Source organism: Rhinatrema bivittatum, chromosome 2 (assembly GCF_901001135.1).
Source record: "Rhinatrema bivittatum chromosome 2, aRhiBiv1.1, whole genome shotgun sequence".
NCBI lineage: Eukaryota > Metazoa > Chordata > Amphibia > Gymnophiona > Rhinatrematidae > Rhinatrema > Rhinatrema bivittatum.
In genome coordinates, this window is record NC_042616.1 from 814,692,890 (window position 1) to 814,707,804 (window position 14,915).

Here is a 14,915-nt window from a genome sequence, read left to right on the forward strand (position 1 = left end):
TTGTTTCCCAGTGGATTTTAAGCAGCCTGTGATTACTCCTTTACTGGAAAAAAACAGACCCTATGCAGTGTGAAATTTATAGACCAGTTTCTCATTTATGTTTTATGGCCAAAAGTTTGAGAAAACAGTAGCAACCCAGAGTTTTAGGTTTTTTTTAGAAAATACTGGAAGAATGGCCGATATACAGTCTGGTTTTAAATCAGGGTATAATCCGGAATGTGTGTTGTAATCCTGATTGATGATGTTCCACAACATCTGGATGTGGGGAATTCAGTCTTATTGGTCTTATTGGACCTTTCTGGTGCTTTTTATATGGCGGATCATGTGATTCTCATTGATCAGTGTCAAGAGGTGGGTTTGGGAGGTAACATTTTGGAATGGATTTCTTCTTTTTCTGTAACATTATTGTAATATTTTGTTAATGGGGGTTGCTAGTTCATTTCACTCAGAAATTGCAGTTAATCCAGAATGGTGCAGCTCAATTGATGTGTGGAAAGACTAGACTGGAGAGGGTCTTACCACTACCTTCATCCTACATTGGCTACCGATATCTGAGAAATCTGTTTAAATGGTTGTCCTTGACATTTCTCTGTATGAAGGCCAATGGTTCGAAATATCCGTCTGAGAAACTGGCTTGGTATAAGCCTGGGCAGGAGCTCAGATCAGGGTTTTCTTCTGGACTTCTTGTGGGGACATGGGTTTAAATCTAGCCTCTGTTCCAAACGGACATTTATAATTATGGCGTGCACTTCCAGTTACAGTAAGGGGTGAACCGAAGCACTGTTAGCTGAGGGAGGTTGTATCTGTTTTTGGACAACTCTAATTTTCTGGAGGGCTGCGGTAAGGGTTGGGCCTTGGGGTTAGGCTGATTGAAAATACATCAGTGGCATTTTGGGGAGGAGGTAGGCAGCAAGATGTTTCTTTTCGTTATGAGTGTGAAGTTGTAAACCGCTTTTATTGTATTGTCTGGTTATGCGGTCTGTAAGCTTTTTTAAATAAAATGAAATCATAAATAAGTAAATAAAAACAACACACGCACGCATATGAAGTGTATCTCCCGGACCTCCTGAAAGATGCGTGGCTGAGCTTATAAGAACATCGCTCCACTCCCTCCCGCCGGAACTTGCAGTGCCTCTGTGACCCCGAGCCTGGACATCTCAGCCATATTTGTTCTTCCTTGATCAGCCAGCTGTTATGAGCACCCCTGTATATGTAAATATATATATGTGTGTAAAGATATAGGGGGTATGTGTTTGCTGGCTGTATGTTTGTGTTTGTATGAGTAGGTAGAAGATGTGGATTAAGAACAGCAGCAGGTGGCAGCATTATGCAGTTATCTACTGGTGAGCGAAAAGCAGCCCAGCTCGTTCAAGCGTGTAAGTGTCTGAGTGTGCCTGATCATATTGTACAGACATTCGATCTGAGATATCACATTGGTTTACATTCAGGTAGTGTAGGTATTTCCCTATCCCCAAAGGGCTTACAATTGTGTGTGAATGATCCTGAATAGTCTGTTTGCGTCCATGATTCAAGGGCCATTAGAAATCATCACAAGAGTCCCACATCATTCCCCTCTTTTAAACAAGGAGTCTGTCTCCTCCCCTCACTCACCGCCTAAGTGACTCAGACTGGAAAGTCTTCAGCCTGATGTCCAGTATAAAACCAGATGCTACCTTGTACCTTAGGCAACCTCTGTGCTCTAGAACAGGGGGTCCATAGGGGTGGCATGTATGATCCTGAAAGAGAGCACGCCAACTGGCTGATCAAGGAAGCAAAACTATGATGTCCAGGCTCGGCGCCGGAGAGGCACTGCAAGCTCAGGAGGGAGGGAGCAAAGTCATAAACGTCGCACAGCTTTGACCGCGCGTATTGCAGGAGGCTCAGGAGAAGAGCCACGTATACTCTGGCAGGCCCAGGAAAGGCGCCGTTTCTACTGCAGTGGGCCCGGGAAAAGAGCTGCTTCCACTGCGGTGGGTCCAGCCAAGGGAGGTACCGCTGCGGTATTCCACACCCCAGGAAGGGCTACCACCCTCAGCCCCAGCTCACTTTCTTCAAAGGAAAGCAGCACTTCTCTTGGATTGTGCACTGAAAAGCACAGGAAGGTTTTACTTGCATTAAAAAGATAAAAAATGTTCTTGATAAACATTGGTAAATTTACTAGTCGTTGCCACAGACCGATGATCATACGTGATCCAGTTTAATTATCAGGACGTTCAAGTTACTTCTCAATACGGGTGTTAAGAAGGTCCATGGCTTGTTTAATTCTGAAAGCAATTCTACAAAATATATTGAACGCTTTTGCCCATTGTTTCAAGATTCTCTAATGGGACAACCACTAAGGAAAGTTCCACAGGACAATCAAAATGTTCTCTGTTTATATGAGTTAACATTTATATAATAATAATTTTGTAAAATACACCTTGGAGCTTAGAACAAAAGTTATTGATCAAGGCTGCCTGTGCTAGATGAAGGAAAGATTTGATGCGGTGCTGCCTATAATGTGGTCATAAATTCAATGTATCCTTGATAACAGACCCTGCTTGGGAGACATTGGAATAATTAAATTTAATCTAAAAAAAATCACAAAAAAAAGAAAATCCTGCTCAAGGTGTTCAAAGTCATAATGAGATGAAGAAACCGTTTTACAGGACAGTCAGAAGCTGAAGCCGCAGGGTCGCTTGGCGGGCAAGATCAGTTCTCCGAGGACAAGCAGGATGGCAGTCCTCACACATGGGTGACATTGTCAAATGGAGCCCGGCATGGAAAACTTCTGTCAACGTTTCCAGAACTTTGACTTCGCCTATTGACTGTGCCCAGCATGCCCGATACCATGCGTCCATGCAGGGTCTCTCTTCAGTCTGTTTTTTTCCACATCACATCGTGGTTTGAGTGAGCTCTTGTTTTTTCATTAATACTTGTGGAAAACTCCTTTTCCCTATTGTCTTTGGGGTTTATTTGTGTTCCATCGATGCCGGGTCCCTCTCTGTTCCTCCCATAGCCTCCTCAGTTAGGTTTTTCGGCGTTTTTGGGTAAGTTTCCTTTTGTTTCACCGGGGAAATGCCTGGCCAAGCACAGAGGGAAGCCGAGAAAGCATCAGCACTGGTTGCCTTTGATGCTCGGTGACGGGCACGAGGATGCGATGGCTCATGCCATGATGCCCCCAAAGCGACCCTGCAGCGAGGAATGCCCATCCTCCTTTGATGCCGGGGGTTTGCTACAGTTTCCACCGGTCCCGGTGCCAGTTACAGATCCACCTCGGGGGATCCGCCCCTCCTTCCTCCCAGTCTGTGTTGGCTTCAGCAACTTTCGAAGAGGAGCTGGAGGGTCAAGTCCAGCTGGTAGTGGAGCGGACAATGCATGCCATCGGTCCTGTGGCACTGATGGCACCAACGCCAGTCCTGTCCGCTTTGGATCCGCTGCTGGAGGCAAAATGTGCTCATCAGTGTGTTACCAATCCGGCTGGTGTCGATTCCTGGGAGGCCATCGATGCCCGGTGAGGCACCAATGCTTCCCCAGATAGATACAGTGGTCATTTCAAGTTCCTCCGAAGAGGAAGCTCCACCTAGGCCAGCTGCCCCCAATCCAGCTTTGCCAGGGCTTCCACCAGTTTTGCCAGTGACTGTGCCTCTGGACGAAGGCCGAACTCCTAAGGCCCATCCCCTGTCAATTACAGTGAGGATGAAGGTCCCTATGATCCCTGGGGGGATGATGCTACAGAGTCCTCCTCCGAGGGCTCGGAGGGTCTCCCCTCAAAACATCTCCTCCAGAAGAGTGAAGGAGGTCCCCGCCGGAGGACTTATCCTTCCCAGGTTTTGTGAGGGTTATGGCGGAGGCCATTCTGTTTCAGTTATTGACGGAGAAAGATGTCAGGCACAAGAAGCTGGAGATCCTCCAGTTTGTGGCGCCTCCTAAGGAAATTATGGCAGTCCTAGTGCACAATATCCTTAAGGAGCTGCTGTTAAGGATATGGGAACACACTCTCACAGTACCTCCTGTTAACAGGAAGGCAGATGGGGTCTACCTCATCCAGAAGGCTACCAGATTCTATAAGCGTCAGCTTCCCCATCAATCAGTAGTTGTCAAATTTGCCCTCAAGAGCGCCAAGCACTCTCGGACCCATTCTTTGGCACCCTTGGAGAAGGACTACAGGGCATTAGATGCTTTTGGGAGGAAGGTGTTCCAGGTTGCCATGCTTATTGCCCGCATCACCTCCTACCAGCTTGGGACCTCTGGAAGCAGGTACAGAAGATAGCCAAGCAGCTGCTCAGCAGCAGCAGGAATCCCTGGTGCATAAGGGCCTGGAGTATGGAAAACACGAGGTCCATGCAACTTATGATGTTTTAGAAATGGCAGCGAGGGCCTCTGCAGCAGGAATTGGTGCCCGCAGAATGGCATGACTGCGGGCCTTGGATCTTCATCCAGAGGTTCAGGAATGGCTCGCTGATGTGCCATGTATTGGAGAGAATCTCTTTGGAGATAGTGTGAGGGACACGGTGGCCCAGTTGCGGGACCAACATGAGACCCTCCAACAGCTCTCCGGACCCATCCTTCTCATCCAGGAGGTCAGCGAGGCAGGGGGAAAGGAAGTCTTTCTATCACCAGAGGAGGTACTATCCTCCGCCCCCTCGTTCCCATCAGCAGCATGTGAGCTCCCATGGCCACCCCAGGCAGCATAGAGCTACCAAGCCCCAGCCGGTGCCTTAGTCAACTCCCAGGATGGGGTTTTCACTGGATCAGAAGGAGCATAAGCCAGTTGCCTAGACCCGAGATGCTGAATGCCCCAGTTGGGGTCAGATTACAGTTTTTCAAGAACCGGTGGCCCAGAATAACCTCAGACCAGTGGGTTCTGTCCATCATACATCCTAGGATACCAATTAAACCTATTGGGTGTCCCATCAAATTGCCCTCCAAGCCCATTTTGGGGACCGGTAGCACATCAGGAAGTACTGCTTGTTGAGCTCTCTGCTTTCTTAACAGCCAGGGCAGTCGAGCCTGTTCCAGCAAGGCAGAGAGGGTGGGAATTCTACTCCAGGTATTTCCTGATTCCAAAGAGAACAGGAGGACTCCATTCCATCCCGTACCTAAGACAAATTTCGAAAAAAAGAAAAGTTCAAGATGGTTTCCCTGGGCACCCCTTCTACAAAGTGAGGACTGGCTATGCTCCCTTGAATTAAAGAACACATACACCCTTGTTGAGATCTTCCCAAGTCACAGGATGCATCTATAATTCGTGGTGGGAAAATAGCTCTTCCAGTACAGAGTGATGCTGTTTGGGCTAGTGTCAGCCCCAGGGGTCTTCAAAAAATGCCTGGCCATGGTGGCAGCGCACCTACATAGGCTGGGAGTGCATGTCTTCCCCTATCTGGATGATTGGTTGATCAAGAGCACATCTCAGGCAGGGGCCATTTGGTTCATAAGCTTGACCATCCAAGTGTTGGAGTCACTAGGGTTTGTCATCAACTACCTGAAGTCCCATCTCAGTCCGTCATCTCAATTGGACTTTATAGGAGCCCTGCTACGTATGGCTCAGGCAAAAGCCTTCCTGCCTTGTTCATGGGCCGCCACCCTGGCTTCCAGAGTGGAAGAGATCCAGGAGAGCCAGCAGGTGACAGCGTGGCACATGTTGAGGTTGTTGGGCCACATGGCTGCAACCATCCATGTCACTCCCTTGGCACATTTACAGATGCACAGAGCTCAATGGACCATAAGGCCGCAGTGGTATCAGGCCATGCAGAGCCTCCAGGCTTGCATCTGAGTCACCCTGTCTCTCCGGGACTCTTTGTCCTGGTGGTGGGTACTCTCTAATCTGGAATGGGGAATCTTTTTCTGGAGTCCTCCTACACAAATTGTCCTAACCATGGATGCACCATCCAGGGCTGGGGAGCATGTGTAGAGGAGCTCTGTACCCAGGGCCTCTGATCTGCTCAGGAAAACTGCTGCCAGATCAACTTCTTGGAGCTTCAGGCGATCAGGTACACACTATGGGCTTTCAGAGATTGCCTGTCCAATAAGGTTGTCCTGACTCAAACAGACAACCAGATAGCAATGTGGTATGTCAACAAGCAGGGAGGTACGGCATTGTACCTCCATGTCAGAAAGCAGTTCAGATTTGGTCATGGACCCTGTCCCTTGGGATGGTGCTCAGGGCAACATATCTGGCAGGTAGGGAGAACGTGGTAGCAGACAGATTAGGTCATGCCTTCATACCTCACAAGTGGTCCCTGAACCAGGAAGTAGCTAATCAAATCTTCTGCCTCCAGGGGAACCCAGATGTAGATCTTTTCGCATCTCCTTGGAACAGGAAGGAAACTTGGTTCTGCTCCCTGTACAGGACAGATAGCAAACCAGCCTCGGACACCCTTGCCCATCACTGGGGCAAGGGTCTTCTGTATGCGTATCCTACAATTCTCTTGCTGGCGAAGACTCTCTTGAAGCTTTGCAAGGGCAAAGGGATTATAATCCTCATAGCCCCTCATTGGCCGAGACAGGTCTGGTTTCCACTCTTGCGGGAGTTGTCCATCCAGAAACCGATCAGTCTGGGGACTTCCCCAGATCTCATCACACAAGATCAGGGTTACTAGGGCAGGCTGCGGCATTTCAACCTCCAGCCCCTGTCACTCATAACCTGCATGTTGTGAGGTTAATTCTGCAGCCACTTGATGTTTCTAAGGATGTGTCTCAGGTCCTGGTGGCTTCTAGAAAACCTTCCACTAAAAAGTCCTATGGACTGAAGTGAAAGAGGTTTTCTGTGTGGTGTGAGAAGAAGGTCCTGGATCCATTCTCCTGCCCCACAGAAAAACTGCTTGACTACCTTGTGCAACTCTTGGAAACTGGCTTAAAGACCAATTCTGTTAGGGTTCACCTGAGTGCAATTAGCACGTACCACCAAGGAGTGGAAGGTATGCCCATTTCTGTACAGCCTATAGTTGTCAATTTTATGTGGAGCCTGCTTCAGTTGAAGCCTCTCCTAAGGCCTCCTGCTGTGTCTTGGGACCTCAATGTGTGGTACTAGTTCAGCTGATGAAAGCTCCTTTTGAGCCTCTGCACACCTGTGACCTGAAGTACCTGACCTGGAAGGTCATATTTTTGGTGGCGATCATTTTAGTACACAGGGACAGCAAGCTACTTTAGTGACTTATCCACCTTATATGAAGTTTTATCATGAGAAGGTGGTCTTGCGCACACACTCTAAGTGAAAGATTTCCATCTTAACCAGTCAATCGTCCTGCCAGCTTTCTTTCTCAGGCCCCATTCGCACCAAGGCGAACAAGCACTGCACAGTTTGGACTGCAAGCAAGCCTTAGCCTTCTATCTGGAGCAGACAGTCAGTCCACCCAACATTTTATTTGTTTTGATAGCAATAGGTTGGGAGTTGGCTGTTGCCAAACAGACACTATTCAATTGGCCAGCAGATTGCACCTCCTTATGTTTGGCAGGACTGCATCTTGAGGGTCATGTCAAGGCTCATGTCAAGCAATTCCCATGGAGACCTGCAAGGCTGCAACGTTGAATTCTCTCCACACATTCACATCTCACTATTGTCTGGATAGGGATGTCTGAAGTGATAGTATGTTCAGCCAGTTTGTCCTTTGGACAGGCTGTCTCCCTCTCCTTGTTACCAACAGCACTGTTGTTGTGCCCATTAGCACCTGGTTAATGTCTGTCGGTCCCCTTTTATGTTAAGAAGCAGCCTGTAGCTAGGAATTCACCCATGTGTGAGGACTACCATCCTGCTTATCCTTGGAGAAAGCAGAGTTGCTTACTTGTAACAGGTTTTCTCCAAGGACAGAAGGGTGTTACTCCTCAAGAAACCCATCCGCCACCCTGCAGAGTTGGGTTTCTCCCTTTGTTATTTTTTCTCTAATTCTGTTACGAGACTGAAGAGGGACCCTGCATGAACCTGTGGTCTAGGGCATGCAGGGCATTCTCGGTATGTCAAGTCAAAGTTCTGGAAACTTTGTCAGGAGATTTCCATGCAGGCTGCATCTGATGATGTCACCCATGTGTGAGGACTAACATCCTGCTGTTCTTGGAGAACATTTGTTACAGGTAAGCAACTCGCTGGAGATAGATTCATAGAACTGAAACTCAAACGTTTGTGTAAGTCCATATTCTTTCCTAGCAAAGGCTTTTATTAATAATTAAACCTTAGTGATTTGAGCAAGAGGTAGTGCTGAAGTTTGTTTGGCAGTATGAAGACCCATCCAGTTAAAATGTGATTGATCATGAGCTGAGTGTTGTCCCTAATCTGCAGGCTGATACAGTACGGTGCGCTCAGCCGAGTGCAGAATGTAGCATGCAATTTGCCGCGCGTTTTCGACATGCGTCTATTATCCCTTATACAGTAAGGGGTTTAGTGCGTCGAAAACGCATGGCCAACCGCCCCTGAAAACTAATAGCACTCATCACATGCAAATACATGTTGGTGAGGCTATTGGTTAGTCCCCGGGATACTGAAAGTAAAATGTGCGGCCAAGCTGCACATTTTACGCTCAGAAATTAATGCCTGCCCTTGAGCACCCCAGAAAAGTGTACAGAAAAGCAGAAAATACTGCTTTTCTGTACACCCTCCAACTTAATATCCTAGCGATATTAAGACAGAGGAACCAAAACATTAAAAAAAAAAGTTAAAAAAAAATCTGACCTCAGTCGGCGGTTAGCAAACGGGCACTCAAGCCTGTTTTCCAAAACCATGGCTGTCAGCAGGTTTGGAAACTACGCCGGTAAAATAGAGCGTCGGTTGTCGTACCTGCTGACAGCCACTTCTATCACTAATAAGGAGGCCATAGGGACGTGCTATTGTCCTTAGCACCTGCTTATTAGCGCACCACCTCATTTAAATACTGAATCACGTGCCCAGGAGAGGTGCCAAGGCGCGCGTCGGTAGAGTGGGCACTCAACACGGAGCGCCCAGTCTCCCGCATTTTTTACTGTATTGGCCTGCTGGCGTGGTGAGTGAATGTGTGCTGTTTTCTTGCTAATTTTGAATTTGTGGGTGCTTTGTTTTCTATTTGTTGGTGGCTTTTTCTTCTTATTCTGAACGATTGCCTTTCCCTGGGTGCCTTCCACTGGCTCCTAAGACCTGTGTAGTGCTGGAGCATGGTGAGGGAAGCGAGGGGTGACCACCTGGGTTTCCTGGGGCGAGCTGGTTTAAGACTGTGTTCTGTCTCCGGCCAGTGAAAGGCAGAACAAACCTGAAGATTAACGAGAAGTACCTTTCCCCCGAGTCCTTTGCCGGAACAACGCTGAGGTACACTGGTAACCAGTCCAAAGTGACGTCTTCCAGCAGATCCAACTCCAGCCTGAGCCTGTACAGCAGCGCCTCGGCTCCCAGCAGCCCCCTGCCCAGGAAGGTAAGTATGCGGGGAAGGAATACGAAACCAAAGGGTAAGAGGCAGCAGGTAATGACAGAGTAATGCGATAGCCCACCGAGGCACCCAGAAAACACGTCTAACTGGAAATATCTGTATCGGCAGTAACCTCTAACTCTACCACCCTAGCGCAGGCTCAGCATTAATCACCGTTCACCTCTCTGTCACCCTAATACGGGCCCTCTATTAGTAACAGAATGTCCTTCTGACACCCCCACGCCGGTCTTGCAATTAATATCAGGATGTCCCTCCATCTCGCCGTCACTCTGATCATTGGCCCTGCGTTAATAACAGGGTCTCCCTCTCTCTGCATTAGTAACAAGGTATCTCCCCCTTCTTCCTCAGTCCGTCTTGCGCCGGACACGCTCCGGTGATCGGTGCTCAAGGTCCAGGAACTCTTTGGTCTCGGATACAGGAGAGATGAGGTTTACAGGAGTGAATGCTGGAAGACCTAAAGCGGCATCAGGTAACCCCTGAAGAGGCAAAACCCAGGGACCTACAGAATTAGTGCCAATTCTACATCAGAATGTGCCTGGGCAGTTCAATGATTGCCTCCGGGAGAAAATGACGCCCCCCCCCCCTGTGATTCGGTGTTACAGTGAGTGATTCTCAGAGGAAATGACCCCCATGGTGCAGCTTTACAGTGATTGGCTCTGGAGTAAATGACTCGTGTGATGTAGTGCTAGTGACAAGCTCTTGGGGTGGGGGGGGGACGCCTTCTGCTAGCTAGGTCAGCTGAGGTGGGGGGTGCTGCAGAGGCCCCCCACCTCAGCCTCTGGGGGACGAGAGTCATATCTTTGCTCTAGGGTGACACCTAGAAGCCAATATTCAAAAGAGCTTGTCCAGCTAAGTTTGGGACCAGTTGTCGGAATTTTCTCCCAGAGGTAAAGTGAATACATTAATCCTAATATTCCGAGAGCTGTTGGCTCTATTGCACTTACTATTCAGTCCAGCGGAACACATCTGGGGGGCTCAGGAGATCTTTTTTGAAGGCAGGGGTTTGAGGGATTGGAACCTGCCTTGCCCGGTAAGCAGAAGAGTTACTTGGATAACTGTATCCGGGTGACTTTAGCTGAGGATATTCAGTAAGAGATTTACCCGGTTTAAATCCTGCTGAGTATCCCGACCAAAGTTAGAGGAAAAAACATCCTTGACTGGTTGTGAATGAAGGCTCATGGCAGCAATCAGCCCCGGTTTCATTGGAATTGGAAGTACAAAGACGCAGGAGGAAACTAGCTGGTTAAAAACCAAAGGAAGTGGGAGTATCAGAGTTCGGCATCCTCCCAGCCCCGAATCATCCCCTTCCCCTGTCCCAGGCTGAGCCGTAGAGCGAGAGTTCCCTGGGGTGGCTGGCAGGGCCCTCAGCCCGAGTCTTCTCCATCTACCACTGTTAAACATTTACATAGTGCTGCTAGATGTATGCAGCACTATGCAGGCATGCAAGAGAGAGTCCCTGCTCTGTGGAGTTTGCAATCTAGACAAGACAAATACATGTTTTCAGGAGGTACAATATTATAGAAATGGGTTGAAAAACAACAAGGCCAGAATGTGGGAGAACTAATTTTAGGATTGAAATCTGCCTGAAAAATGGAGTATTAGGAAGAATTTGAGTGGGTCACTTTAACTGAGCAAAAGTCTTCTAAACATCTGTATAAGAAGTATAGGCAGTGGGTGGGTGGGTGTGGGGCAAGGAGGGAGGGAAAAGCACAGCATAATTTTCAAAGTCAGCATTAACTATTTTGGAAAATGAGGGAAGCAATGAGCAGAAGAGACACCTGAGAAAGCACATTTTATTTAAACCGTTAACCTGCACAATTCTAAAAGCTTCTTTGTGTTTACAGAGTGCGCTGAAGGACCTCCAACATGACCCCAGCAATCTTGGACCTCTGAGGAACGACCATCCTGTTTTGACAGAGGCAGGGACAGCTGAAATGCACACACGCATACGCATACACACACGCACACACACACACGCACACACACACATGCACATACACCCACATGCTAGCCAATCAAAGCAGGGATCTGAAGCCCAGCCTTTGCCGGAACTTGCTTAGTCAGTGGATGCAACAGGACTCAGAACAACGTAGTGGCCAACGGCTACAGGTCACTCCCAAGAACGGACAGACGCCCTCTGGTCTCATCCACTCTCTATATTTAGTGTGTGCTGTCTGAAAGTCATGTCTGTTCAGGTCATTGGATGGGGAAGAAAGACTGTGTATGAGAGAAAAGGGTAGAGGGAATGAGGATGACAGAGAAGAGAGGATGAGTAAGAAGAAGGGAAAGGAAAGGATAAGAGAGAACTAAAGGAAAGAGAGAGTGTGAGAGAGATTCTTATCAAGGGATAATCTTTGGAGAAGTCCATGCTTTCAGACTCTTCTCAGATCAAATGGGCTAGCAATGGATACAGAAGAAGGTGTGCATATGCGCATGTATTAATGCATGGGCTTGTTTGCATGCATAGGAGTGAGGTTACTGGACCAGCAGCCAGCAGCACCCGTTTGTAATGTTTTCCTACAGGAGGGATTCCTGCGTGTGTCTTCCCAAGATTTCCATCAGGTCTCAATATGTGGCCTAGATCAGTGGCCTCGTGTGGGCAGTGTGGCTGAATTTAGCAGCGCTTCGCTCCCTCCAGCCCTGGGCTTGGGGGCTTCACCAGAGAGAGAGCTCAGGGACGGGCCCCTCCTCCCTACTGTACCACTACAAAGAGTAGACCTGCAGCAAACACAGCCATTCTTCCCCAGTGGAAGATCGGTACATTTCTGTTATTGACAACGAGTCCCAACTTACAGAGGTAATAACCCAGGCAACCTCTCGCCCCCCAACGCACACACAACCCGGTATTCCCGCACCCTTCCCTTACAGTGACTCCTGCTGGGAGAGGCTGGGACTGCAGGAGCTTGAAAACCTTAGGACCTCCGCCCTATACCCTGCCCTGTCTCCCAGAGGTTGTGATGCAAAAGACCCAATTTGAGGATTCAACCAGGAGCCTTCTGCATGGCCTAGCACAGCATTGCCACCGAGCTAGTCCTCCTCCCATCTTTATAGATGTAAAAACTCTCGGCTTCCCCCAGCCAGACCCGCTGGCAGAGTAACAGCCATGGACAGGCGTTTACACTAAGCCTAGCCGTATTATAGGTGTGCACATGCTAACCTCCCCTTTCTAGCCTGTATCTAACCTGATATGAGTGTAGCAGAATGGTAATAATAAGCTGGTATCCAATACTCTGTATAATAAAACCGTAGCTTTTCTTTTTGTTATCACTGAGTGGCGATGCATTGTCTTTCACAGAAACACTGGTGATGCTGGCAGAGAAAGGACCACATGGCCTGGCAGGCTTGCTCATTTGCGCTGCTAGACGTACACAGCACTGTACAAAAACACCTAAGAGATAATCCTGCTCCGTGGAGCTTAGAATCTACTTAAGACATATGTACAAGTTAAAGACGAGGCTATGGGGAGTGTATTTATTACAGAAGCGTGATTAAAATCCACAAACCTAACATTGTCTTCTCCCGCCTCCTGTCACTAACGTCCTTTTGCGTCTGTCCCGTGCATGCTTCAGATCTGCCACTCTTTTGCCTCTCTCTAGATGAAAGCATGCTCACCAAACCCTTGACCATTTTTCCAAGTCATCTCTCATCGTATCTAAGCCCCCGTAGCATGTTTCCATGTCATCTGGAACAAATACACTTTCCCTTTAAACTCTTCCCCAATGCCCACTTATAGAAAGATTAAAGACGTCTGGCCCTGGCTCTGATCTGTGTGTTCCCGTCCCCAATGTGGAACCGTTAGACACCATTCCCCCAGTCCAGTCGCTCAACAGACTTCTGGCTCAGTTTATCATTTTTGCTTCCCACTCCCAAGGTGGCTAGTTTGCCACTGGAATCAAGGTATTGTACTACCACATCCTTCAGTAAGGGTTTCCATTACTTATCTGTCACTGATATCAAACTGGGATAAAACTGGGATAAACCAGGACTAGAACAACCTGTCCTGAAAATCTGGAGCCAGTTGGCAACCCTAGTTGCGAGGGATACAGTCACCACCTCTGTTAGCTCCTTCGGTATTCTGGGATGTTCACATGAGGTCTCATAGTCTTGTTCTGCCAGCATCTTGAATACTACCTCCTCAGTAAGCAGAAATGTGTTCACTCTCCAATCGCTTATGTTGTTGCCTTTGATCTAAAAAAGGCAATCTCTAACTGGTGAATTAACTTTCCTTAACATCCTATTAGACCAATCTACTTGTGTGGATTTATGCCACCCTGCCAGTAGATGGAGACAAAGGACCATAACTTTTCCTTATTATTTTATTTTTATGCAATTTCACAACATTTTGACGCAAAAAACGTGTCACGAAAATCAAGGTTATACAACTGCTTCAAATATAAAAGAAAATGGCAATAAAGAACTATATAGGTAGTTGAATAGCCCACTGGTACAAAGAAATATGAGAGGACCAAGGATCAGAAGTGAGCGAAAAAGACATAAAGCAATGTGAAAAAGAAATATGAGAGGAAAACAACATCAGTAATCAGTATGTGCGACAACCAGTGGTTTGTGAGAATCCAAAATCAAAATCTTCAGCAGGGATGGTTCAAAGTACATATATCTAATGTTATTAATGTCAAAGACTTGCTCTTAGGCTTTTATCCATTTCTTAAGAACGAAAAAGAACTCTCTCGGCGATGACACTTCACAAGGGATAATGAAATACGCCACTTATCTTTTTTAGTTGAGATAAATATCTCTCCATATATACTCCCCACTCTTTATATCTTCCTGTGGTCTATGCCCGACACTGACAGCGTTTCGACGCCATGCGCCTGCTTCGGGGGCTAGAATGAAAAAACGCTGATTAAAACTCTCTCTAGCCCCCGAAGCAGACGCATGGCATCGAAATGCTGTCAGTGTCAGGCATAGACCACAGGAAGATATAAAGAGTGGGGAGTATATATGGAGAGATATTTATCTCAACTAAAAAACATAAGTGGTGTATTTCATTATCCCTTGTGAAGTGTCATCGCTGAGAGAGTTTTTTTTCGTTCTTAAGAAAGGATAAAGGCCTAAGAGCAAGTTTTTAATTGCATATAAAAAATATATAAACAGAATAATTATTGTGATTATAAAATCAAAAGCGGTACTACATTCAGTTACAACCAAGAGTTTGGTTGATCACTACATTTTAAGTACCAGACAAAACAGACGATTAACATATAACACCCCGTATTGCTTTTTATTTTATAGTGACGGGGGGCATATAGAAGAGGCTTTGTGGATATTCATTTACATGGATAGCATAGAACGAAGGGTGCCCCAGAGCTTCCAGGCCCATAACTATAAATGTTTTCCTCCGATCCTGTGTAGATCTAGTAATGTCCGGGTAAATCCATACCTTCTGTCCATGCTACAACCTATTCCTATTACGAACAAACATCCTGAGTATTCAGTCTTGGTTCTGAGGAAAAAATAAAGCTGACAAATAATGGACCTCTATTCACTACTTGACTTTCTCCTGAATTCTCCAATAAAGCAGTTAAG

The 14,915-nt window shown here is 47.2% G+C and overlaps 1 protein-coding gene across 1 annotated transcript in view; it reads left to right on the plus strand.

Moving 5' to 3' along the window:
* LOC115083414 (microtubule-actin cross-linking factor 1-like) overlaps nt 1–12,632 on the plus strand; it is a 126,954-nt gene extending 114,322 nt beyond the window's left edge. The window contains exons 20-22 of the mRNA XM_029587220.1: nt 9,178–9,353; nt 9,717–9,837; nt 11,213–12,632. Of these exons, the coding sequence (XP_029443080.1) occupies nt 9,178–9,353; nt 9,717–9,837; nt 11,213–11,238 (323 nt within the window). The 3' untranslated portion in view covers nt 11,239–12,632. The remainder of the gene's footprint in view (nt 1–9,177; nt 9,354–9,716; nt 9,838–11,212) is intronic.
* The last annotated feature ends 2,283 nt before the right edge of the window (nt 12,633–14,915 follow it).